Raw genomic sequence first — 24,704 nt, forward strand, 5'->3', positions numbered from 1 at the left:
GATTGCATAAATAATAGTTTTCTTGGTCAGTTCCTAGCATCAGTTTCTTAATCTTTCTTTCATTCTAGTGCAAACCTTTCATTGAAACCAAAATGTGTATATAAGGCTACAAATAAGGACTTGAAATACATACATCATATCTGTTGTGTTGTGGTGAAGAAGTTTAATTCTATGTTCTGGATTTGGGAAATGAGATTTTTTCAGTTACAATTCAGTATCAGCCAATCACCTGAAAAGTATAGCACACACAAGAAGACAGTATCAAATAAAATGGGTATCCAATTATGTTGAGTCACTTTCTCCAGTTTCAATTTGTCTAAACTTGTGACGACTCATTCAACAAAAGCATTCCATACATGTTTACTTCCACTGCAATGTATTCCTTGTCAGACTATTCACCTTTATAACAAAGAGGCTTACATTATTCTCTCCACATTGCACTGCATTTTTTCTCTGCCATGGTCTCTTTTAACATTTTACATAAAATGTATTGCACTTAAAACATTCCTGGTGGCTATCCAAAGTGCTTAACAAAGGTTTTGACTGCTCTAATAGAGTTCCGATCACTTCATATCTACATACAAATGTAGATTTCAATAATCTACCATTTAAACTCTTCAAAACACTGCAGATAGTGTTTGGCAAATAGAGGGAAAATAGTTATTAATTATAGACAAATATATAGATCCATAACATTATCAATTAATCATGTTTTTGCTGAATAGAAATTAAATTACATAAATATTCCCTAATTTCAAAAGATAGCATGTCGCACAAAAGCAGCTTTTGCTCCCCCTCAAATTTATGGATGCAGAAAGGGTGTGAGGTGTAGGGTGCAACGTAAGATCGGACGACAGGAATCCCTTGTGCCAGTAAGTCAGGCATCAGTTTCAAAAATTAAATGAAAATGACTAAACTTTAAGTATATCTATAGTTGATTGTACTTTTTGGAGTACTTCCGCATCAAAATCTAATGTCTTAAATCCTTGTGACATTAGTGATGTTTACAGAGACTAATGGATTTAAATGGACAATGATAATACTTCACTAAATTGCACCTAAGACTTCTTGTTTCATAACATCGTATGAGACTGTAATTTGAACCACAAGCTATAATATTCCATGATGCAAAAATATTTCTCATGAAAAATGAGAAATGCCTATATGACTTGTAGCAGTGAACATAAATAATTGGCACTTCCTGTTTTTCAATTCCATGGAAGTAATTACAACTGGTGGTGCAGGTGAAAAGAAAACTTTGCTTTTGTCAACCTTCTATCAACATGTCATGCCATACATAAGGCATTAACTTCTCTCATTTTAAGCTTCTGTGATGCCAGAAATGGCATCAGCCAGAACATCTGCCAGGCACTTTTTCAAAATAACTACCTGTGTCATTTGAAGGATGGCATTGAGCAAGTATGGTGTAACCCCCCTAGGGACTGGACGTTAGGACTCGAGGGCTCAATACAGACTCAATGAAGTTCTAGCTATCATGTCGGCAGCGTAATTGGAAAGGGATTCTAGGACAGGTAAATGGGACCAGTGTTTAGGAAAAATATAGGAATTTATGTAATCCTGATTCGCCAAAAGTTTTTGTTCATGGTAGCATTCTATCCTTCCCAAATGATTATGTTGATGAGATAATACCTTATTATTGCCTCTGTGGAAAGCCTATGACCTTTTTGTGTTGCAGCAGCATGATTGAAGGCATAAAATGTGTATTTACTAAATCTTGCACTGTAAGTATTTATAGAGCACAGCTTGTCAATGTGTTCCACTTTTCTGAACAGTACAAAGCCAAGTCAAGCCTGTTGTCACTGATGGTAGTACTGTTATTGGTTACTTGAATCAACAGTTCAAGCTATTCGCAGTGACAATACATTGATATTTTTCTTTGAGAAATTGCCAGAACTCATGATATTTGGCCAGTTGTCCATTTTGCTTCTTTTCAGAATGGCAAGAAAAAATTACATGATGTTTCTTATTTTTCCTAATCCATGGCAAAAAAGTGTGGTACATAACTAATGGAAGGAAAGACAATATGCCTATAATTATATAATTTGTTCATTGACATGAGATTTTGGGAGAAGGTTTAGCTTAGTGTGTGGAAGCATGATAGGTGGCATGTAAACCTTTGCATTCCACAATCATTTTGGGAGTCTGCCAGGAACTGGAATGATTGTGATAGTGCTTTGGAAATGGAGTCGAGTTCTACTGTAAAAAAAACTGGAAAATATCCCCAATGTCCAGGAAAGTGATTGAAAGTTACTGGCATGAACTAGAAACACTATGAATAGCAATATTGTACACTCTGGTTACTGCTGACTGACATAGAGAGCTTATTTACCCAAGTTGTGTTGTAATTTGGTTTAAATTCTTTCCCCACCCAATTTTCTGCTTTGGTACTACAACCAAAACATTTAGTTTTATATGTATTTCCACGTGATTGATAAATTTATATCCTTAATTGCATGCAGCTTATTATGTTAATTTTTGGTTGGCACATTTTTATGTGTATGCCGTTTTCCTTTTGATTTCTAAAATTTCAGGAGCCAGAACCATGGTGTCCTCTGAGAGCGATGATGATGGTGAAGGAGGTCAGTAGACTCTCTCCCCTTCTCTCCCTCTCTCTCCCTCTCTCTCTCTCTCTCTCTCTCTCTTTCTCTCTTTCTCTCTCTTTCTCTCTCTTTCTCTCTCTTTCTTCCTACTCCCATTTGTCAACCCCCACATCTTCCAGGGAGGTCAACACATTGGAGAGAATGAGGTTGAGGCATTTTTAAGAAGCAAACAAAGTTTTGAGGCCCTTAGTGAGAAAACTGTGCAAGCTGTGATTTCATGTTAAAAAATAAGTTGCCCAATTTCTCCAGGCCATTGAAAAAATTGTATAGTTCTTCAATATCTCTGAAGGGAATTGGATGAATCAAGAATGCAGGAAAGTGCCAACCTGCAACATAGCCAATCAAACTGTATTCATAATGTCTCCTAGGTCATTGTTTTATGGATATGGCCTTATAGGTATGCATTATTTTTCTATTTTGTAGTACTGACATGCCAACAAAAGCATTCATAGTTTGGATTCGTCATGAAGATTAGAAAAAAACAAGCAATTTAAAAAGATTTTTGCCTCTCTTTATCATTCAGCTCTTTTTATGTTCCTCTCCTCAACTCAATCACATATTTCCATTTCTTACCCTTTCTACTCTTTCTAATCACCTCTCCTGCCAATCACTTTGTCAAAAAAAATGTCCATCATTAGTAGTATCTCCCTCGCAGCCATTGTTATTCCTTTTTTACCGCTTCCCACAAATGTTCTTTGTAATAACCATTTTCATCAAATCCCTGTATTCTTTCCTTTTTTCTAGTTTGAACTTCTGTGTTCAAAATTTGCATCTACCAAAATGTAGAAATTAAAAAATAAATTATCTGAATTCGCCCTTGAAATCCACAAAACCAGATAAGGATCCAATATGTGTTCTTTAAACACCCATTGTGCCACTAAAAGTGAGTGAAATAGAATGCATGCTGAGATTTCCTTCTGAGATACAGCCGCATTGTAATGACTATAATGAGGCAGACATGCTGGAGTTGATTTTCAGTCGTAAATATTTTAGTTTATTTCAAAAAGCATTTGTATTAATATAATTTTAAAAATTCAGTTAGTTCTAAAAAGATAATGTTTAAATGTTATTCTTAATTAAAATATGGGAAACTCTTTTGTCGAGGCCCAGAATTGGACTCGCATCCCTGCCGCACACCCTTGCAGTGCCTTCAATGAAACCATGTAGATGGTTGTATGCCATTGCATCTTGCTCATTATGTAATAATGGAATCCAAGAATGAATTCTTAAGTAATTTATGCTCATTTTGAGCATCACTGCACCAGCAAAATAATAATTAATTGTGTGATAAGCCCAAATATGAAATGGTTTGGCCTCTTTACCAAGATGGGCCTGCTCCATTAGGTTTTGCAGACTATTTTTGGGGCAAAACAAACACATTTGGCTAGCAATGCCAGCTGAGGGTTTGTTTTTGTCACATCTTCAACTATTTCTCTCCCTTTCTCCACCTGCCATCACATGCAGGGATAGATCCTCCAAAGGGATTCAGAGATGTCCTCCTTAATGATGGGCCTGAAGGTTTTGCACGAGCGATAAGAGCCCACAAGGGCCTTCTGCTGACGGACACTACCCTTCGTGATGCACACCAGTCTCTCCTGGCGACACGTGTCCGCACGCATGACTTGCTGAAGATCTCTCCATTTGTGGCATACTCCTCCCTGGGACCAGCTCTACTCTCAGTGGAAAACTGGGGTGGAGCCACTTTCGATGTGGCCCTCCGTTTCTTGCATGAGTGTCCGTGGGAGAGGCTTGAGGACATGCGCAAGCTGCTACCCAATGTGCCTTTCCAGATGCTGCTTCGGGGTGCGAATGCAGTTGGTTATACAAATTACCCTGACAATGTGGTGTACAAGTAAGTGCACTCATCTGCTCCACATGATTGCTTCAGTCTCTTGCTTGGCCAGTGTCACACATTGGCTTGTAAGCATTTTACGACTGCAGTGGGTCATACCCCTCGGCCCTATTATCAACCCTTTTTATTACATTTTTTGCACCCATTGCAAAGCTTGTCTTTGGCTAATCTCATGGCCAAGGGGAAGCTATGCTATTTACATATTCCCTGCTATTAAAATGACTATCCACCAGGACCTCTTGTAGTGTTGCATGGTGTATTATGGGAATGGCACTAGGCAGAAAGTCCAGACTTTATCAAGTATATAGTTTACAACTATTTTTTGATTCATTATGGAGAAAATAAATTGGGGTTCAAAGCTTGGTCACTAAGTTAGTTAAATTGTGAACACTGCATGACAGTGTGCTGATTGCGGTATAATGGCTTCTACTGTATTTTTCATAATAAGGGTTGCTGGAAACTTTTAATATTTAGTATAAGTCATGATTGAATTTTGAAAAAAAAATTGTTACTCAATTGGAACTTGTCTGTACTAGGAAAATGTAACTATTAGATAATCAAAGTAAATGGTTGTCTGTGGTGTGGACTTTGAAATGGATCTTTTTTGCCTCATGGTGGGATAAACTAATGGCTATCAATTTTGAATAGTTAAGAATTTGAAAAAATACTTATTTCATCATTGAATTTAACTATCAGAGTTATGTAATTTTCAAAAAAAATATTTACATTCTAAATAAATGTGCTATTTAATTTTAATGTGGTAATTTCTCATTTTCATTGCTTACATGTATTGTATCGTGAATTAATGAATTTCTAATTTATATTTTAGATTCTGTGAGCTCTCTGTGAAAAGTGGAATGGATATTTTTAGAGTATTTGACTCTTTAAATTACCTCCCCAACTTAATTTTGGGTATGGATGCTGTTGGAAAAGCAGGTGGTGTAGTGGAGGCTGCCATCTCATATACTGGTGATGTGTCTGACCCAACACGAACAAAGTATGATCTTAATTACTACTTGAAGTTGTCTGATGAACTAGTGAAAGCAGGAACACACATATTATGTATCAAGGTGAGTCCTGCTATCTGTATTCATTTCCATTTACCCTAGAGTTAAATATGTGGCATTTTTTCACCAACCATCATCATACAATACAGCTATCAGTTTTTCGTTAGATTGACCTTGAAACTTAATTCTATGGTAATGCCCATGGGGTCCCAGTCACCTCCTAATATTACCATTTGATCTTATTGTGCATTATAAATTAGTAAATTTTATTTAATACTTTATTATTCACATTTTTTATAAGATATACCCATCATTCTGTGTCCTGCATATCCTATATTTGTGTATGTATGAATATGCAACAAATTTACGGACAAATTATTATTATTCATTATTACAAAAATAAGCAGAAATGCTTTTGGAAAGTCCATCTGAATTGGAGGATTTTTGTGCTTCCTAAATAGCCCCAGGGGTATCCCAATTTTAAACATCCCTTGGTCACATCAATGCCCTGGGCATTGCATCAATGTGTTGATTTTTGTAGAACATTTAACAATATTCTTATATGTATGTATGATTGCAATGAAATCTAGCAGTACCCTGATTATTTCTCTATTTTATTTCATTGAAATTTAAGATTTTTTTCCAAATACTATGATTTTGATGGTTTTAGTCATGGAATCAATTAAGGCCTATATTTTAAAATTGCTTGTGGCGGTTGCAAAAGGTTTTGGAAGGTAGCCCTTCACTTTGAAAGTTGCTTGTTTGATCGCATTTGATATTGTGACAGGGGTTTTTCAGCAGCCACTGTGAACTGCATACCAGGGAATTGAGTGGAATCAAATGTATCATACTACCTTGATCAAAAAGTTCCCGGAATAACCACCGTGTGGCGCTCCCATCGTTCCGATTTGAGTTCTGTTTTTTTTGTTAAATTGGTACATCTGTTGTTGATATTCCCTTTAAATCTTAGTGTCATAACTTGACATTTGCAAAAGTTACGTAGCCAAGAGTACATCTATCTCTGTGTGTGTTGGCGATTTTTTACAATTGCAGAAATGGATTTAAATTTGCAACAACGAACTTGTATTAAATTTTGCGTAAAAAACGGATTTAGTGGCGCACGGACGTTGGAAATGTTGGAAAAGTGTTTCGGCAACGATTCTCTAAAAAAAACGGTCGTTTACCAGTGGCACGAGCGGTTCAGAAGTGGTCGTGAGTCAATCGAAGATGATGAACGCAGTGGCAGACCATCGACATCGAAAGTCGGTGAAAAAATTGATAAAGTAAAAGAAATGTTGGTCAATAACCGCAAATTAACCATCAGAGAAATAGCGGAGGACTTGAACATTGCCTATGGATCCGCCCAAGACATTGTGGTTAATGATTTGGGTTTCCGTCGTGTAGCAGCAAAGTTGGTGCCAAAAGACCTCAATTTCATGCAAAAAAGAGACCGTGTTGACGTCGCAAAAGACATGATTTGCGAGGCTGAATCCGATCCCACATTCATCAAAAGGATCATTACTGGAGACGAGACGTGGGTTTATGAGTACGACACGCAATCCAGACATCAGGCAAGTGAATGGCGTTCACCAAATGAGCCGAGACCAAAAAAACCACGTCGTTTTCAGTCAAAAAAGAAGGCAATGCTGACGGTTTTCATGGATTACAACGGTGTAGTGCATCATGAATTTTTGCCAGAAGGCCAGACAGTAAAGAAAAAAGAGTATTATTTGGGCGTTATGAGACGTTTGCGTGAAGCAATTCGCCGAAAGAGACCAGAAATGTGGGCAGAAAACTCGTGGATTTTGCACCATGATAACGCACCGTCGCACAGTGCTATCATTATTCGTAATTTTTTGACGAAAAATGCAACAAATACCATCCAACAGCCACCGAATTCACCTGATTTGGCTCCCTGTGACTTCTTTCTGTTCAATCGAGTTAAAAAACCATTACGGGGAACGCGTTTTAGCAGCCGAGAGGAAGTAATGGAAAAATCGCAGGAAGCACTGATGGACATACCGAAAACCGAATATAAAAAATGTTTCGAGGATTGGATCAAGCGCTGGCATAAGTGTGTTGCAGTCGATGGGGATTACTTTGAAGGGGACAATATAGATTTAGATGAATAAACTTGTATTTTTAATTTTCTGAATAAATTCCGGGAAATTTTTGATCAAGGTAGTATATTCCGTTTCTGTCAACCAGTCAACCAATACTATATTTCTGTCAAACTTAGACATGCACATTATTTATGTAGTTAGTTAGTTCACACACTATGCATGTTGTTAGATTAAAGGAAATCTGCTGAAAAGAAAGTTAACTATTTTATGTGACCAAAAACTAGAAAAGTGCTGTTGCATGGTTTAATTTATTGATTTTAATGTTTTCTCGACAATATAACTACATGGTAAATCAGCTTTCCTTGTGCCATTACCCAATACTCCAATACCAGCATTTCATATTAGTGCTGGTCAATTCATAAAATAACTTACCTAGATTGAGTTCAGTAAATGAATGCTTTTATGCTTATGAACTAAACTGAATTGTAGAAAACCTGATCTAAAAGTGGTTTACAGTGAAGTCAATAGTATTGTGATGTGTATATATTTTTTATTTGCTCAACATTGTGTTCAATCATCAGATTCAGATTTTTCCTCGAACCCTCTAGCATGGTTTGTAAATGCTCCAAACTTTTCAATGGAATTATGGGCTGCTGAGAATATTCAGCAGCAAAGTGGGTGCCTTGGCCATTGACTTTTGCACTAGCCTTTGATAACAAATTACTCAGAAATCATTGAGGTTGCAGGTATTCATTTCATGTGGCTAGGAACAAGAAGTTTCAGATTTCAAATTTTAGTCTCGTGATGCAAGTAAGTCTAGAGGATAGCATTTGTGGTGGTATTTAGGTTAATGCATGTTAATTTCTTTTCCCAAGCAGTTCCTTTCAGAAATTGCGCTTTGTTATGTCTAATTATTTTCAGTAACATACGAATTGGAGAATGCATCTTGCAAAATTTGGGAACTCAATAATGTTAGTGATCAGAATCAGTAGATTAAATTAATTTCAAACATATAATTAGTTTAATTAAATTAAATATATACACAAATGGTGTGCGGGTCGTAAAATATTTTAACCTACTGTATTTATATTTTGCAGTTTTCAATCAAATTTACCTGTGAAAGGGTCATTTTGTTAGATCCATGAAAATTTTTGGCCAAGATAATAGCTTTCTCTTTTGACTAATTTTCATGTCTTAAAAATGTACACATCTTCAATATTAACCACTTGTAGAAATTCTGTCCCTCAATTTTTATAAAAAACTATTTTTGCCTCTTGAGCCCAACCTACTGGTGAACAGATGGAATTCTTGGTCTTCCAAACAAACTTGTTCAATCATATCATATCTCCTGCTCCCGTAATATTGCTAATGTCATACCTTCACATGATATATTTCTGGAAAACTTATCGTTATGATTTTTGGACTTGAAATCAATAAACAAATATTAGATAGGCATTTATTATGGGGTCTTACTGTTTTTTTTTGCCTGCTCATAATGCACAAGCACATCCAGCATTTGTTTTTACCCTCCAGTCGTGGTTCATATTGCCTAAAAAGTTAAAGAGATGTGTTTGTGAAGAAGAATAGAAACAATAAAATGGATTGAAAGAAAATGATTAGTCCTGGATAAGATAGGAGAAGAGAGAAGTTTCTTGTGAGAAGTGAAATAAGGCAATAAAAGTGGTTACAGGGCATATTGAGTGACAATGGAATGTTTAGGACTTGATTGATAGAGGGGAGAATGACGGGCAAATGAAGTAGAGGGAGGGAAAGTTTAGGAATTTTGGATGGGATGAAGGTGATAGAAAATATTTAGAGTAAAAATTGATTCATTTTTGTGTTTTGGAGTATTTAGTGTTTTTTTGATGGAGCTAGGAAATTTGACAATAGGCATTATTTAGTACTTGAGTCCATCGGTAACTGGATTCAAATTGCATTAATTAGAGTGAAGAATTTTCCCCTGGCATTAAATTGTAAGATGAGAGACTACAAGAGGAGGTTAAGGGAAAATGTATACTGAACAAACTGAGAAATCAAGGAATCCCTTGTCCACTCACATGATTCAGTACCATAACATAAGAAAACTTAACATAAAACATTTTGATTTATTTAAAATTGAAATATTTTACGTTAAAAATCACCGATTCCCCTGAATTTACCGGTGATCTAATCCTTCCTGCCACATGACTACTTTCAAGGTAAGGTACATATGCATAGCAAATGGACAGGCTATTGCATTTCACCTGCTTGCTTTCTAGTAGTCATTCTTGCCAAAGCTGCCTTTTACCCAACTCTATGGAATTTTTGTGATTTTGCTAATATGACTGGCATTTGGAATGGCGTGATATGTTGATTTTTCCGTTGGGGATACTCACTCCTGATGTAACCATCTTCCTCCATTTGCTTCCATACATGAAGGACATGGCTGGCCTCCTGAAGCCTCGTGCTGCCAAGATGCTGGTGTCAGCTCTTAGGGACCGGCACCCTGATATACCTCTGCACATCCACACGCATGACACTTCAGGGGCTGGCGTGGCATCTTTGCTGGCATGTGCCAATGCAGGGGCAGATGTGGTGGACGTTGCAGTGGACTCGATGTCGGGGATGACATCACAGCCAAGCATGGGGGCATTGGTGGCCTCTCTGCAAGGGTCAGAGCTGGACACAGGTGAGTGTGTGCTAAGGGGCACATGGCTCATAGCCCCTGGGAGGGGTGAGGGATGTACCAAGCTGTGTATATGAATGAGAAGAGGGGAATTCATGACTGCGGTGCACATACTCTCATGCCAACTGGATAACTGCATGGCATGGGTCCTGAAACAAAACCATGAGCATCTTAGATGTTTGCAGGGAAGCCTCTTTGGCGAGACGAGGTGGTCACTGGATTGGGCTTGGGTCGACACTCTGGGGGGAAACTGAAGATAGGACTGAAAGTCAGTGGGGAATTCATTAAATCAGGCTTGCAGATGATCAATCTTTAGTTTTTCAGTCAGCCAAGGGGCTGCAAGCATTGCTGAGTACATTGAAAAGTCATTGTAATAGGTATGGGATGAGGATAATTGTAAGTAAAACTGAGGTTATGCAATTTATTCAGGAAGAGAGAGGCTAAGTTAAATGTCAAAATATGAGGGCAATAACTAGAGCAGGTGGAACAGTTTACATATCTTAGAAGTGTTTTGGATGAGAATGGTCAAAGTAGTTGAGACACAAGGCAAACAATTACTATAAGCGAAGGAGGTTTCACAAGGAAGAGGGAGTTGACGACAGGGACTTTGAGTAAGGATGTTAAGAAAGGGCTCGTCAAAACCTTGGTATGCGTGGGGTTTTGTATGGCACAGAAACATGGGCATTGAAGCAGAATGATAGGAATAGATTGTCGGCTTTTGAAATGGGAGTGTGGAGGAAGATGGAGAAGGTGAAGTGGACTGAAAGGAAAACAAAGAAAAAAGGGCTAGTTGTGGTGGGGGAATTAAGAGCGTTGTTGAGAGATTGAAAAGAGGCAGGAAAGATGGGTGCAGAGCATTCCAATTGGTAATGGGATGTTGAAGACTGTGGTAGAAGAGAGAATGTTAGGCAACTTTGGCAGTGGTAGAAATAGGATAGAGATGCTGGATGGAATGATAGGAGGAATGCAGAATTGAAGAAGGGCCTGTTATACGATTGGATATCAGGATGTGTTTTGTTAAGAGAGACAAGGGAATCTTCCCTGTACTGTTTGGTAGCTTGTGTCCATCAAAAACCTACCTCGACCAGCAAATCACAGGGTATAGTTAAATGTTCTGCTTCTGCAAATCTATTCAAAATTAAATATGATTAACAATAACTATTGGTGATCTTAAACTTGCATTTTTACAATAATAAGCAAAATGGTTTGTGTATATTTTATGTCAGTGTCATTTCAATTGAGATAATGTATGTGCTGTTTGGAATGTGTGTGGGCATTTTGACATTCTTTAAGTGTGGTAACATTCTAGTGCCTATAAGATGTTCTAATGGTTAAATGGTGTTAAATTATTCATCAAAAAAGCTTAATTTTGTTTCATTTTTATTGATTGATATTGGCATACTACCCCATGTTCAAGTAGCTCTTCCATAAGATGTACATAATTAAATGTTTTAGGAGGCATCTTGAGAATATTTTTGAACTATTATGGCAAATTTTTAGCATAGTCATGTGCATAATGGCTGCATTTATGCTGTTTTTTCTTTTGACTTCACTTTTTTACATAAATCAGTTCAACATTGTTAATTTTAGTATCTTCTTACAAACACGCATGCTCATTGACCTTACTGCTACTGAAATGAAGCAGTGTGAAACCATTTATTATGAAAAGGTATGGTCAAGAAAAGGTTATTAGCTGAAAAATTATATCACTTTTGTTTTTTCTCGAGTTAAAAATACCATGTACTTTGGGTATTGAAATGTCCACCATGTGAAATTGAGCTTGAATGAATATGGTGTTGTCATCTGTGGTTAAACTTATAGATTTAATTTGCGCATAATGATTACATCACATGCAGAATGTTGTCGAAATTGACTTGCTATTGAGTCAGACTTGTCAATTTAATAAAAAATATTTGAATAAATTATATGCTAAATTTCATGAAAAATATATTTTTCTCATTCATGAATGCCATATCATGGTACAAGTCATTCAATCCATGAGAGAATCGTTCAATCCATGTTGTGACCCTTTCTGAGGTTCATGGCTACACTTTTCCCACTGTGAGTTACGAATAAATGTTAATTCATGAAGCAGATTGTCTGGATCACAAACTATAATACAGTATTGTGCATGCACCCACAGGTCTTGATTTAAAGCATGTGAGTGAATATTCAGCCTATTGGGAGCAGACACGTACTCTGTACGCACCATTTGAATGTGCTACAACAATGAAATCTGGAAATGCTGATGTCTACATTAATGAGATCCCAGGAGGCCAGTACACCAACCTGCAGTTTCAAGCGTACTCGCTGGGCCTTGGGGACTTCTTTGAAGATGTGAAGCATGCATACCGGGAGGCCAATCTGCTCCTGGGTGACATCATAAAGGTAAAGGACCTCCACTTGAACATATGGTTAGCATCACTCTCAGACTAAAGCATTCCAAGGAGTGCTGTTTCCTTTGATTCACATCTTGGCCACAACCCATCAGTGACTCAGTGACCCAATTACGATTTGTAGGGTGAAGGATAATGAAGGAATATGAGAGCTGCAATTTCCGAATAGTGTCCATTCACTCTCATTCGTCAGACACTTGCAGTTGAAGGGAAGAGCAAAACGGTTATGTTGGCACAGTGCAGTAGGACAAAGTTTATTTTATTCAAAACCTTGTTACCTGGTAACTGATTCAACATTCAAGGAGAGACTGGGAAAGAAACTTCTTAAAGGACATCCATAAATTAAACTTACCCATTACCCAGAAAAGAACTAAGAGGATCATTATTGATGCAATCAATCCCATGTTTTTCTCATTATGTCTGTCTATGCTCTGATGGAGTAGAGCTTCTTCACGAGTGTTCTTCCTTAGTTGACTGATTACACTGACTGAACAGAAATTTTTTCAATCGACTGATTGACTTTGGGCCATATGAGTGAACACATTTGAAATAATTAGACTAGCATGTGGACAATTAATGGAATAAATATAGAACACAACTGAAATGGACATTGATGCTGAATAAATACCTAGCCATATGGTTTGCCACCACATTCAACTAGATTGCCGATGTAAGATTAAGCTATTGTTTAAAAGCCTGTATTAAATAATTTTTTATAAATACCATTATGCTGCTTTAAATACTGATATATTAAAGAAGAGAAACTATCATGTATGTTAAAAAGGCTCTCTTAATGTTTTAATTGATATATCTGAACGATGAGAATTCTTGTCACACATACTCCTCATATTAAAATCTTTGTTTAAACATTTTGATTGTAAGGGCAAATGAAGATATCTCTCAACTTGAAAGAGCCAAGTTTGATTTGATGGAATGAAAGTAGTGAGTTGTGGAGAATTTTCAAAGGATATTATTTCATGTAACAACCTAGGCATTGATGTATCACATAATTATCAAGTAGTGATAAGTCACCAATGTAGGCTATGTGATACACCTGATGGTGAGTTGTAAAGTAAATTCTGGGTCAAAACAAAAAAAATATTATCCTGTGATCAATAGCTTTGTTTTATAGCCTTCCATGTATGGAAGGCTTCTCTTGCTCTGTGCCCTTGTTTGCTCACTAGTGGTGGCTCTGCATGCATTATAGGTGACTCCGTCATCCAAAGTGGTGGGTGACTTGGCTCAGTTCATGGTGCAGAACAAGCTGACTGCAAAAGAAGTGGAGGAGAAGGCAGAAGAGCTCTCCTTCCCTAAGTCTGTGGTGGAGTTTCTCCAGGGGTACATTGGCACACCATATGGGGGTTTTCCAGAACCATTCAGATCAAAGGTATTTGTATAAGTAACAGCAGAAGTGTATTTGTTCACGCTCAATCCTACTCTCTGAAATGGAAAAGGAAGGGAATACTGTTGAATGTGTGACCAAACAGAAATGGGGGAAATGGATCAGGCTTAATTAGGATGAGAGGAGAGGAAGGTTGCCATTCTCACGTGCATCAGAAGTAGAGAATGTCCAGACAAAGTGATGTCCTGCCAAAAATACTGGGGAGACTAGTCCACATAGGCTGATGAATGTATGTACACCCCATTCAGACAGCCACCTAGTGTTCAAGCATGACGAGAGTCATCTGCACTCGCACAGTACCAAACTAGTGTGTGTCATTGGAAGATGTACCTGGAGGAAAACTGAAAGTGGGATAAAATGGATCAGCCGAAATCCACTTACTCGTAGCCCCATATATTTTTGATTTGCAAGGATTTACTGTATTTTGAAAGTCATTCACAATCATGCTATCTGATGATATAATTAGATGTTACATTGTACAAAATGAGTCAAATTTAAGCAAGTCAATTTAAGAGATAAAGGATTTTTGAAATTTTCTTCATAATGAACATTTACTTAATATAATTTCAGCAATGAATAAAAATTGAAGAATCTTTCGCTTAGAATTGGCTTAAACCACTTATGCTTCAACCATAGTGTCTCAGGACTGTTGATATGGGTGCAAAATTAATGCCTCTCTACCAGTTCCAAAGCAGGTGCTGACTTCATGCCACCAGTTCTTGAATGCAGGCCCAATTGTTAGGCCCAAGAAATGGTGGTACTAAAAACCATGTGCTTGAAGTCCTTAGTTATAAGGGACTCAAATATTTAAGAAGTAGGTTGTTGCTTCATGTAAAATATACCTCATAAGAACAGGGTAACTGTGCTGTGTATGGATATATCTTATGTATTCTGGACTGGTTATAAGAACGTTTTTACGTTATGTATAGGCAAAGGAATCAGTTTATATATCCTTTATTAAGATATTTTTGATATCAAGTATTTTTGAAGTTGCTTTTAACTTGACCACTTTTCTGCCCTCCAAAAGGTTCTTAAAGCCCTCCCAAGAGTTGAAGGCAGGCCTGGAGCTTCTTTGCCAATGTTGGATCTTGGGAAACTAAAGGAAGAGCTGACAGAGAAATTCGGCCGAGTTTCAGATAAGGATGTGATGAGTGCAGCCCTCTATCCTGAAGTTTGCGATGAATATTTTGATTTTAGGCACAAGTTTGGACCTGTGGATAAACTTGACACCAGAATATTCCTTACTGGGCCTAAAGTTGGTGAGGAATTTGAGGTATGTGGCATAAATGGCTGTAGATCTTTCTTATTAGAAGCATTGCTGGTGGCATTAGAATAATGAAGATAGTATTTTAATGACAAGTCAAAAAGCAGGAGAGCACGCTACATTATAAATATGCACATGCAAACAAGCTTACTGCAAGTATTACAGGCTTCATGCAGTTTGATACAGGGATTCAGAATAAAATCACATTTATCAATAAAATTCCTTTACATAATTGCATGTTATATTGCCAGGAATAAATTTAAAGCATGCAATCTGCCGTTGAACTTGACTGCAGTTTGATAACTGTAACCATTCTATACATCCGAAATATATGTTCTATATTTTTCTATCAGATGTTGATTGTTTTGTTGTGATGTCTACAAGGGAGTGTTGATGGGATAATTTTGAAGAGACTTTGAATTCTGATCATACTAACCAGTAAAACATGCAAATCAGGATTTAACTTTTGCACCAAAATGCAACTGAAATGTGGGTAGCATGACTTAGTTCCTGCTAGAAAGTTATTTTCTCAATTATGTTCATTCCACACCTAATTGATGATAATACAAGGTCTGTCCCAAAGGAGTGGAATTAGAAAAAATTTATTGCCAGAATTGATACATTCACTCAAAAGTCTTGGAAGTAGCACCCTTGTACATCCATGCACCACTGCCAGTGGGTTTTCCACGCCTCATATGCCATATGGAAGGCGGTGCCCCAAATGCTGCTAAGCTCCTTCATCACGGCCTGTTGTAACACTTCCACTGAGCCATGGTGGCATCATTTCAGCATGGATTTGATGTGGGAGGAGGGAAAAGTCTGGTGGGGCAACGTAAGGGGTGTAGGGTGGCTGAGACTGGGTCGAGAAGCTTTTGGCAGATCAACATACAGGTTTCCTTTTGTTTGTCGAAGAGCACTCATGGCACCAATCTCACACACACCTTTCTCAATGTTTTTCATCACAAGTTGATGCACATCAATTTTAGGGATGCCAAGTTCATCAGAAACCATCCGAACACTTAATTTGCGATTCACTCTTACAAGATTGTTGTCACTTTTTGAGGTCAAATGGCATCCGTAAGGTTAGGCATCTTCAACAATCTTCTCTATCCGCCTGAAATATTTTGTTTCACATGAAAAAAACCCGATCCACCCATGGCCTAATCACCTTAAGCTGTCTTGAGCATGTCATGAGGCTCTTTCCTAGTTTTGCCCAGCTTCTTGCAAAATTTGATGGTGTTGCAATCTTCCAATAACTGGTTCATGATGGAGCTTAAAGAGGTCACGTTATAGAGGTTTCACTAACAAACGATATGCACTCCGTAAAGGCTGGGAGCAAACTACCACCAGCCACCTGCCTTTCCTGAGACTCCTCTCCCTCGAACTCAGCCAGAGAAACTGCCACCCACCCATTCATCTGTCTATCTAGGAAAAAAATGAGTACTGCTACTTTTGGGACAGACCTTGTATATGACATAACCTTAAATTTTGGCAATATCATGAAACTATATGGCATTTGTGGGATAAATACTTCCAAAATACCTATTTTATTTATGCTTGATAAGTCATTATTTAAAAGAAACTTACAGCATGCCCCATTTATTATTGAGTTAGATCTTTTATTCAGATTTATTTAACAATTTACAGTCACATTTCAGAGGAATTCTCACTTGTAACTGTTGAAGTAATTGAAATGAGTCCATGGCATGTTTGTGATACTCTCAAATCGTTTTTTTGAAGTCCCATGTCTGATTACATGGCTAAGCGGAAAAATAATGCCTTGGCAGTTAATAATAATTATTAAGTAGAAAGAATTGTTCTTACTATTTGTACTTTTCAAAACAATAAATAAATAATTTTAGCCCTGGCTGGTGTCCAAAAAATCTGAATCTCTAAATGCAATTCACATTGCAATGCACATTCAATGTTAATGGGAACTTGTTAGCTGCAATTGAACTTTCCTTAGTTCCTGCATTTGTATTTGGAATGAAGGATAACAAAAACTGAAACATTAAAATGTTGTAATGCCTTGAAGAGCCTCGACTCTACTGCTGCTATCTCTTGATATTTCATAAAAGAATATTAATCTACTTCTTTGTATGCTTTGCATCAATTAAAATTTGCTTTATAGTGATATGTTTCTCCTTGGTTGATATTCTGACACTTTTCTCACTTCTAATAACATATACTTGTACTTACACTATTTTGATCACTCATCCACCCAAATTTTCAAAAAACAAGTATCACTTTAAATTCATCTTGAGATTTGGTTTCAAAAAATAAAACGGGAAATTATTGTGTTCGTGATTGTTTCTTTTCAATTCCATTGTGCAACTGTTTTTTACAGAGTGATATTTATATTTTTATACAAAAAAGCATCTTTCTGGAAGTATGTTTTTCATTGATTTTTCTTTCGGTTATCATATGTATTGAGAAATAACTTTTAATTTTCGTATTTTCCAAACACACAAAAGAGTTAAATGTGGGTTGGGAACTGTGAAGATATGAATGTGCTCTAAAGAAGCATCCATTTGATAGTTCACTACATTTCCATCTTGACATATGAAGAGTCAATGAGTGACTTATGGTCATATTTGCAGGTTACAATAGAGAAGGGTAAGACGCTGGGTGTGAAAACACTTGCAATGGCGGAGGACCTCACACCCAATGGTGAACGTGAAGTGTTCTTTGAGCTGAATGGACAGCTGCGATCTGTGTTCATCAAGGACAAGGAGGCAGTCAAGGTGAGTTAATAAGCAAGAAGCTATGAGTATTTTTGGTTTACTCTGCATTTGAAATTTAATCTTAGCATTACTCCATAATGTTTTAAAAGCTCTCTACAGTTTATAATAGTGTGTTCTGTTATATATGCCATTAAAAGTTTGCTCCCAGATAATGTAATGGCAAGGTTAAACCACAGTAGTTTGGTCTCTGATACTGCTCATCTTCGAGGGTATTAGCCCTGGGGCTGTAATTGAAATTGAAGAAATGAGATGGTACTTTTAAGAATTGTTGAAAGCATCAAATGTGAATGCCTAAATTATAGGGGTCAGTCAAAGAAAAACCAGGTAACCACCATTACTCAGTCCAAGCAAAAGATGGCTTTACTGTTGTTACATATCGATACTGCCATCGCTGTGGTAGGAGAACTGCATAGTGACGACTCACAGACCACACAGTTGTTATGTCCTTGTTGTTGTGTGGACTGGTCTAGTGTGTTTGCCCGTTTGGTTTTCATTCGACAGCATTATAACATTGTCCCAGTGTTTTCAGGAATATAAAACTAATTACTAATTTAGCAGCAAAAAGTCCTAGAGTTAGGAGTACAGGCCACTCTTGTGGTGAAAATTTTCTGGAATGAATGTTTCATGTTTTTCAGACCTGCTCACATTCTTGATTGCGTGTTCCTTTTGAAAATTTTCAAATAATTTTGCAAAAACTTTCTCCTCTTTAAGTTAGAATGCTCAATAGCCCATTAGAGCAACTCTCTGGCCTTAAAGTCCCAACTTTCTTAGGAAAGTTGGGACTTTAAGGCCAATATCCACATAATGGTTGTCAGTTACATTTCATTAAGATTGTTTATTCAATGATACCCTGTTGTGTACCCAGACAAAATTTATCTTTTAGTCAATTATTTGATATTTCTTTTCTATTTTCTTTATTCAGTCAATCACTTGCCTCATCATAATGCAGAAAAATAAACAGCAGAAGTTTATATGCATATAATATTATCAGCCAAAAAATCTATATAAATCATTTTCCTATATTGCATTAAAGTATGGCAGAAATTATTTTAAATCATTTATTTGAAATTATTTTATTCATGACACAAAAGTCATAAGCATATAAATTAGATATTGAAGCGTAACTGATTAAGGTTTTCAGCTCCAGCTAAGTTCATTGTAGCATGCATTTGTCTTAGCATCATCATCCACCGTTGTCCATTTCCTCCATCCTTAGAGAAGATAATATGCAAGGAATGTGTCCTTCCAGCTTTAATGGATGGTGGTGCACAGTCCACTGCAAGGTGGCCTGTCCCAGCAGCTCTTCATGGCCCACCGCTCTCCTCCCACAGGGCTAACAAATTAATGTCACTGACTTACCATTTTCCCTAACATTTGGTGCAGCAAGCGTCGGCCCACGCCATCATGCACTGCAGTGTTCTTACATTATAAACATTCAATGAATGTTTTCAAAGCTATTTTAGGCACTGGCTTCTCCTTTATTTAATTAATACAAAATAAACCCTAATAATATTGCTCAAACATCAGTTGAAGCAGCTTAAACAGTTGCTCATATGGGTTGTGATAAAACTGGAGTAGTGCATCAGAAGAATCATCATTTGGTTATCTTCTCCATGAGTGCAATTGTATGTGAATAAGTTATGCGAACTGATTACTAGGTTATAGTAAATTGAGCATTCAAGTTAATTAAGTGTCATTAGTCGCTAGCATTGTTGTGGGACTGAAGAGAATGCGAGTGGACAAGAGGAAATGGATCATGTTGTAACTAATGGTCCATCAGTTAATGGATTGTTGAATAATATGGGTTCCTCTGTGCAGAAACCTCAATTTTGTAATGCATTAGTCACAAGCTAATTAAGTGCCACTCTCACTGAAGTGGCATTTGTTTTATGATATTGTTTAGTGTAATTTCTATAATAACTTATAGATGGTCCACAAGAGATCTCAAAGGTTATCCAAGGGGTCAATCTGGGTGATTTTTTGGAGGTCACCATTGATGTGCTTGCTGCTTATTTTTGCTTGCAGGAGCTGCACATCCACCCAAAGGCTGTAAAGAGCATCAAGGGGCAGGTGGGTGCACCAATGCCTGGCTCCGTGATAGACATTCGTGTTGAAGTGGGCGATCGTGTGGAGAAGGGAGCGGCACTAGTGGTGCTCTCTGCCATGAAGATGGAGATGGTGGTGCAGTCACCAGTTGCAGGTGTCGTCAAGAGTCTGGATATCACCAAGGGAATGAAATTGGAAGGGGAGGATTTGCTCATGACAATTGAGTAAATCCATCTGCCATCTCGTAGAGCCTTCCATCCCTGCTCCCTTTGCTCTTCTCCCTCCCCCCTCACTCAGTGCTGGAAGGATTCAGAACCATTGTGATAGCATTTGGATTTAGAGGATGTATACAGATTTGATTTTCGTTGCCTGTTATCACTGCTTAAACTGTGAAACCACCTTAATGAGCTTTTCAAAATACTCACTGAACATTTGCTTAAATGAAAAGCCTCCAAATTTGTGACTTCATTCCGTACATAATTGCTCTGGAAATATCTGTGGGATTGATGAAATGGCAGTTTCATTGCTTTAATGAGTGGTAATGTGAATGTAGGCATGCATGCATTAGACACCAGTCAGGTGTGGCATCTATTTTCTTGTGCAAAAGGAGCATAGTGTCTTGGCTAGTGTGTGTATATGTGCATGTGTGTGCATGGTGTTGGTGGGGGCTGTGGAGTTTCCGAGTGCTCTTGTTGTAGTTTGGGCAGGGCAGCCACCCTGACAGTGCTGTGCACTCCTCTCTTTAAGAACCAAGAGAGAATCGCAGACGGGGAAAGTTTGAATGAGTAACGTTGTTTTGGAACTGTTCATTTCTGTGATCTTCATGTATACTTTTGTCACCATGACGTATTCCTTGAGAACTGACTGTTTTATGGATTTAGTTTGATCCAAGGTTTTCCACTGGTGGCCCCAAACATTGTGGAGGTGTGATTCACAATGGGGTAGGCACAGCATTTGGCACCAAGTGCCAGTCTCTTCAAGAAGGTGGGGCTCGTGGAGGCAGAATGTGGGGATGTATGAGCAGTGGGGTGGTAGTTCCTCTGTCCAGTGGGATTCCACCCCACCATTGGTTCAGCCCCCCATTGGGCAGCCCTATGTCACAATTGTTAGCTTGTAGATGGGGAGGAATTAGTGGCTGATGAAACTGAGTAATGCAATCTGATGGGCCAAACTGTTTGGCAGCAAATGCAGAGTTAGGAAATGTGATGGGTGCTGCATCGAACATCCATTGGCTAGTTGGAGCATGGTTTCGTGTGAGAGATTGGATGGTGCAGCCCTTGTGGGGTGGGTGCCATTGGGTGTAGACCTGTGGCATTAGATGGGAAGGGTTGGGCTCACATTGAATGAGTTGCAACCCTTACAATTGCACGCACTAAACCCTGTCTCCAAGAGGTTTTTCACCTACTGGGTTTAGTCTGAATTTGTCATTGCTTGTGGGGGAGAATAATGATTGGTCCCTTTATGATAACTTTTGATGAATTGAAAACATCAGTGTGTTGGTCATGCACAGTTAGTTAGGTTATGAAAGGAAAAGCATAATGAAGACAAGAATGTGCATTGTGTGGCTGGATATCATATGAAATACCTTTGGTAGGCTGTGGGACTTTATTGAGAGAGATTTATTGTGTTCGGACATGCTGAAAAGATCAAAGAAATTATTTTAAATAAGAATATACATGAGTATATAATTTTAAATTCCATTTTACTGTGAAAAATGTTAAAAAAATAGATAAAATGAATGGAATTGTAGATAAATATAAGATGAGATAAATTGTGGCTTCCATTAATGTTAAGATTAAAAAAAATAATATATACATGTTTTTATGATGCATGCATATGTTTATTTTATATCTATAAAATACACCTATGCATTTATATGTTGTTAAAGAGCGAGAGGTAAGGGAAGTGGAAAGAGTTGAAACTTTGATATGGTATTTTTATTTTCATTCATTTCATTCCCTTATGAATAATTGTGATAAGTTCATCTGCGTTGCAGTGAATTGCAAAGCAAAGGGCCACTTGTATTATTCTAGATCATGCTTGCAAATGTGTCAAATATGCAATCACAGCTTTTCATAGGATTCTACTTTGGTGAATGACTGACATCATGATTTTGACAATCTGTGGTATCGTGTTAGTTCCCTTTTCTTTTGTTAAATATTTAGTGATCTGCTGATGGCAATGAGTAAAACAATGTTTGGCTTATGAGTGCTTTTTTTTTGTGTGGCTAAAGAATGATCTATGGATTTAAATTATGCTCATAACCAGGGAAATATGACTCGAGGCCAAAACTTGAGTCCCCAGGTCAAGCAGGCCTTACCTGGCTGACCTGTGTTTCTTACAAGCAGTGTCTATTTGCACTCAACTGCCACTCGTGCATTAGCATATCAGCCATATTGTTTTCCTTTCCAATTGAATATGTATGAATCATTGATTGAGATAATATAATGTAACGATTTTAAAATTTTTCAAGTTAAAATTGTGCAGCTGGATTAAAGACGATACAGACAGTTAATATGTACTTCTGATGCAAACTTCGTAAATGGTTTAATCATCTTCAAGCACCTACGTAAAAGTTCCAGTGAAAACTTTATTCCTTCCTTTTGAACTAATCTTAAGGAAACCATTAATAACTAGACAAATTCAATCATGGTCCAATGTGAGGGACGTGTGGCATTGTGTTTTTTTTGTTGTTTATTTTGGGTCCCTTCCTCATTCTCACCCCAATCATGTTCAAATTGTGCTGTCTAGCACTCTGTTGTCGTTAATCAGTGTTTGTAGATTTTATTATTGTGCATTCATCCTTCCCTCTCAATTTTTTGTTTGTTTCTTCATTTTTTTTGTCTCAGAATTGCCTAAAAATGAATGGTGCTATAGATTGAATCTCTTTAGAATGAAATCATAATTTTAAAGTGGTTTCTTCAGGGAATATTGTACTTATGGTTGCCTAAAAAGCATTCCCATTTTTAGTACCTTCAATTAATGTTCATTATTACATCTAGGGATGCAGAAATGATTGTTAACATATACACGTCAATAAAATTTTGGTACAAACATGCATGTTTTTCAATGATTTACCCTCTCTTTTGAGCCAATCCACTTAAAAGTTTAAATGGCAGCACTTGGATTATAGTTAGAAAAGAATTTTCTTTTTCCATACAATTTATGTGATGATCAAAAGTGTACATTTAGTAAACTCTTGAATATTCATCCTAATGGATACATGATGATGCTCAGATAATCGAGAAACACAAATGTTTGGAAAATGTCCTGATATAAATGGATATATACAGAGACTCCCTTTTCATGTATTTGCAATTTGTATTTTTTAGCAGTGGAAATCACAATTTTCTCCATTTTTCAGCAATTTTTATGAGGGTGGAAATAATAGTTTTCCAAAACAGAATTATCATCAAGTGAATAGCAGAACACATTTTCCTCAGAAAGCTAAACCAATAACATAGCCAGGAATAAAGTAATGACTGGTGGGCAAATTTTAAAAACTATCACTGATATGGATAAATAGTCATTTGATACTGATTAAAATAATGCAGTGTAGATAGACTAATTTGTTGAGTAGTAAAGCTATTTACTCACCTCATGGTAGAAAATGGAATTCCCAGGGCTAATAAATAGGAGGAAAATGATAATGGGAAAATACAAATAATACCAAATGTTTAAAATTTCAACATTTAATATAATTGACCTTTTATTTTGTGAAATAAAAAACTTTCAAGTATGCCCTTGTGTTTCAAACTTGTATTTTTAAAATTGTATATCAAAGTTTCATGGCAGTCAATTATCTTTGCAGTTCTAACTTTATTAAAATGTGGAGGTGCCAGGAAGTTAATAGCATGGTTAAGCTACTCGTTGATAATTGAGTTTACTGAACCTAGTGGCCAGTTTGCCTTAAAAGCATATAAAATGAATTAAAATCACAGGAAGAGGTCAGCTGATGAGAAGTACTCACTTTCATTAATTTGTGGTGATGCTGTTTAATTATTGACATGAAAGCTCTAGGTGGTGCATATGAACTCTGTATGCTCAAAGAATCTATGGGCTCTCTCAGAAAAATACAACTCTAGCTTGCAGCATATTTGTATCCTTTCATTTATGCTCCAAATTGTGTTCTTTGAAGAGTCCCGTCATTTAGGTTAGAGCCCAGGTTAAGCATATGAAAGAAATGAGTGTGTGCTGAATCTGGGCGGGGATATTCCCATTGGGAGGAGGAGAGGAGTTGCCAAATGGACCCCTGTCGATGAGGAACCACTTAATGTAAGTTTGATGGAAGATGGAATGGTTTTCCCTGCCGTGGGATTCATTTTTCTGTATAGAGCAATGGAAAGATGCCTGTTTGTTTTTGGTGTGGCTGCTGTGTATTTGAGTCATTAGTTGATCATGCGAGTTGTTGCCCACTGTGGGATTCATTTTATCTTCAAATCACCACTTTGAAGTTGAGTGAATGCATAGTATGCCACGGTCATCATTATTTTCTTAAATGATTTGAGTCAAATTTTTATTGGCCAAAACAATTCCCCTGTTTAATTGTAAAAATATACGCTGCTTTTGGAAACATGAACAATTTGGTTAACCTCTTTGATTGCTGCAAAGAGCTTGTTGTTCCCCCTTGGAAAACCAGGAATT

The 24,704-nt window shown here is 37.2% G+C and overlaps 1 protein-coding gene across 2 annotated transcripts in view; it reads left to right on the forward strand.

Moving 5' to 3' along the window:
- PCB (Pyruvate carboxylase) overlaps positions 1 to 23,116 on the forward strand; it is a 93,486-nt gene extending 70,370 nt beyond the window's left edge. Inside the window, exons 11-19 of one of the 2 annotated variants that reach the window (XM_071585744.1) lie at positions 2,553 to 2,600; positions 4,086 to 4,473; positions 5,303 to 5,543; positions 9,962 to 10,211; positions 12,352 to 12,596; positions 13,812 to 13,991; positions 15,034 to 15,279; positions 17,871 to 18,014; positions 20,040 to 23,116. In XM_071585744.1, coding sequence (XP_071441845.1) covers positions 2,553 to 2,600; positions 4,086 to 4,473; positions 5,303 to 5,543; positions 9,962 to 10,211; positions 12,352 to 12,596; positions 13,812 to 13,991; positions 15,034 to 15,279; positions 17,871 to 18,014; positions 20,040 to 20,288 — 1,991 coding nt within the window. In that variant the 3' untranslated portion in view covers positions 20,289 to 23,116. The remainder of the gene's footprint in view (positions 1 to 2,552; positions 2,601 to 4,085; positions 4,474 to 5,302; positions 5,544 to 9,961; positions 10,212 to 12,351; positions 12,597 to 13,811; positions 13,992 to 15,033; positions 15,280 to 17,870; positions 18,015 to 20,039) is intronic. The other variant, XM_071585746.1, reaches the window with a different exon arrangement.
- Positions 23,117 to 24,704: the final 1,588 nt, after the last annotated feature.

Source organism: Hetaerina americana, unplaced genomic scaffold (assembly GCF_022747635.1).
Source record: "Hetaerina americana unplaced genomic scaffold, ioHetAmer1.1.p SCAF_2, whole genome shotgun sequence".
Taxonomy (NCBI): Eukaryota; Metazoa; Arthropoda; class Insecta; order Odonata; family Calopterygidae; genus Hetaerina; species Hetaerina americana.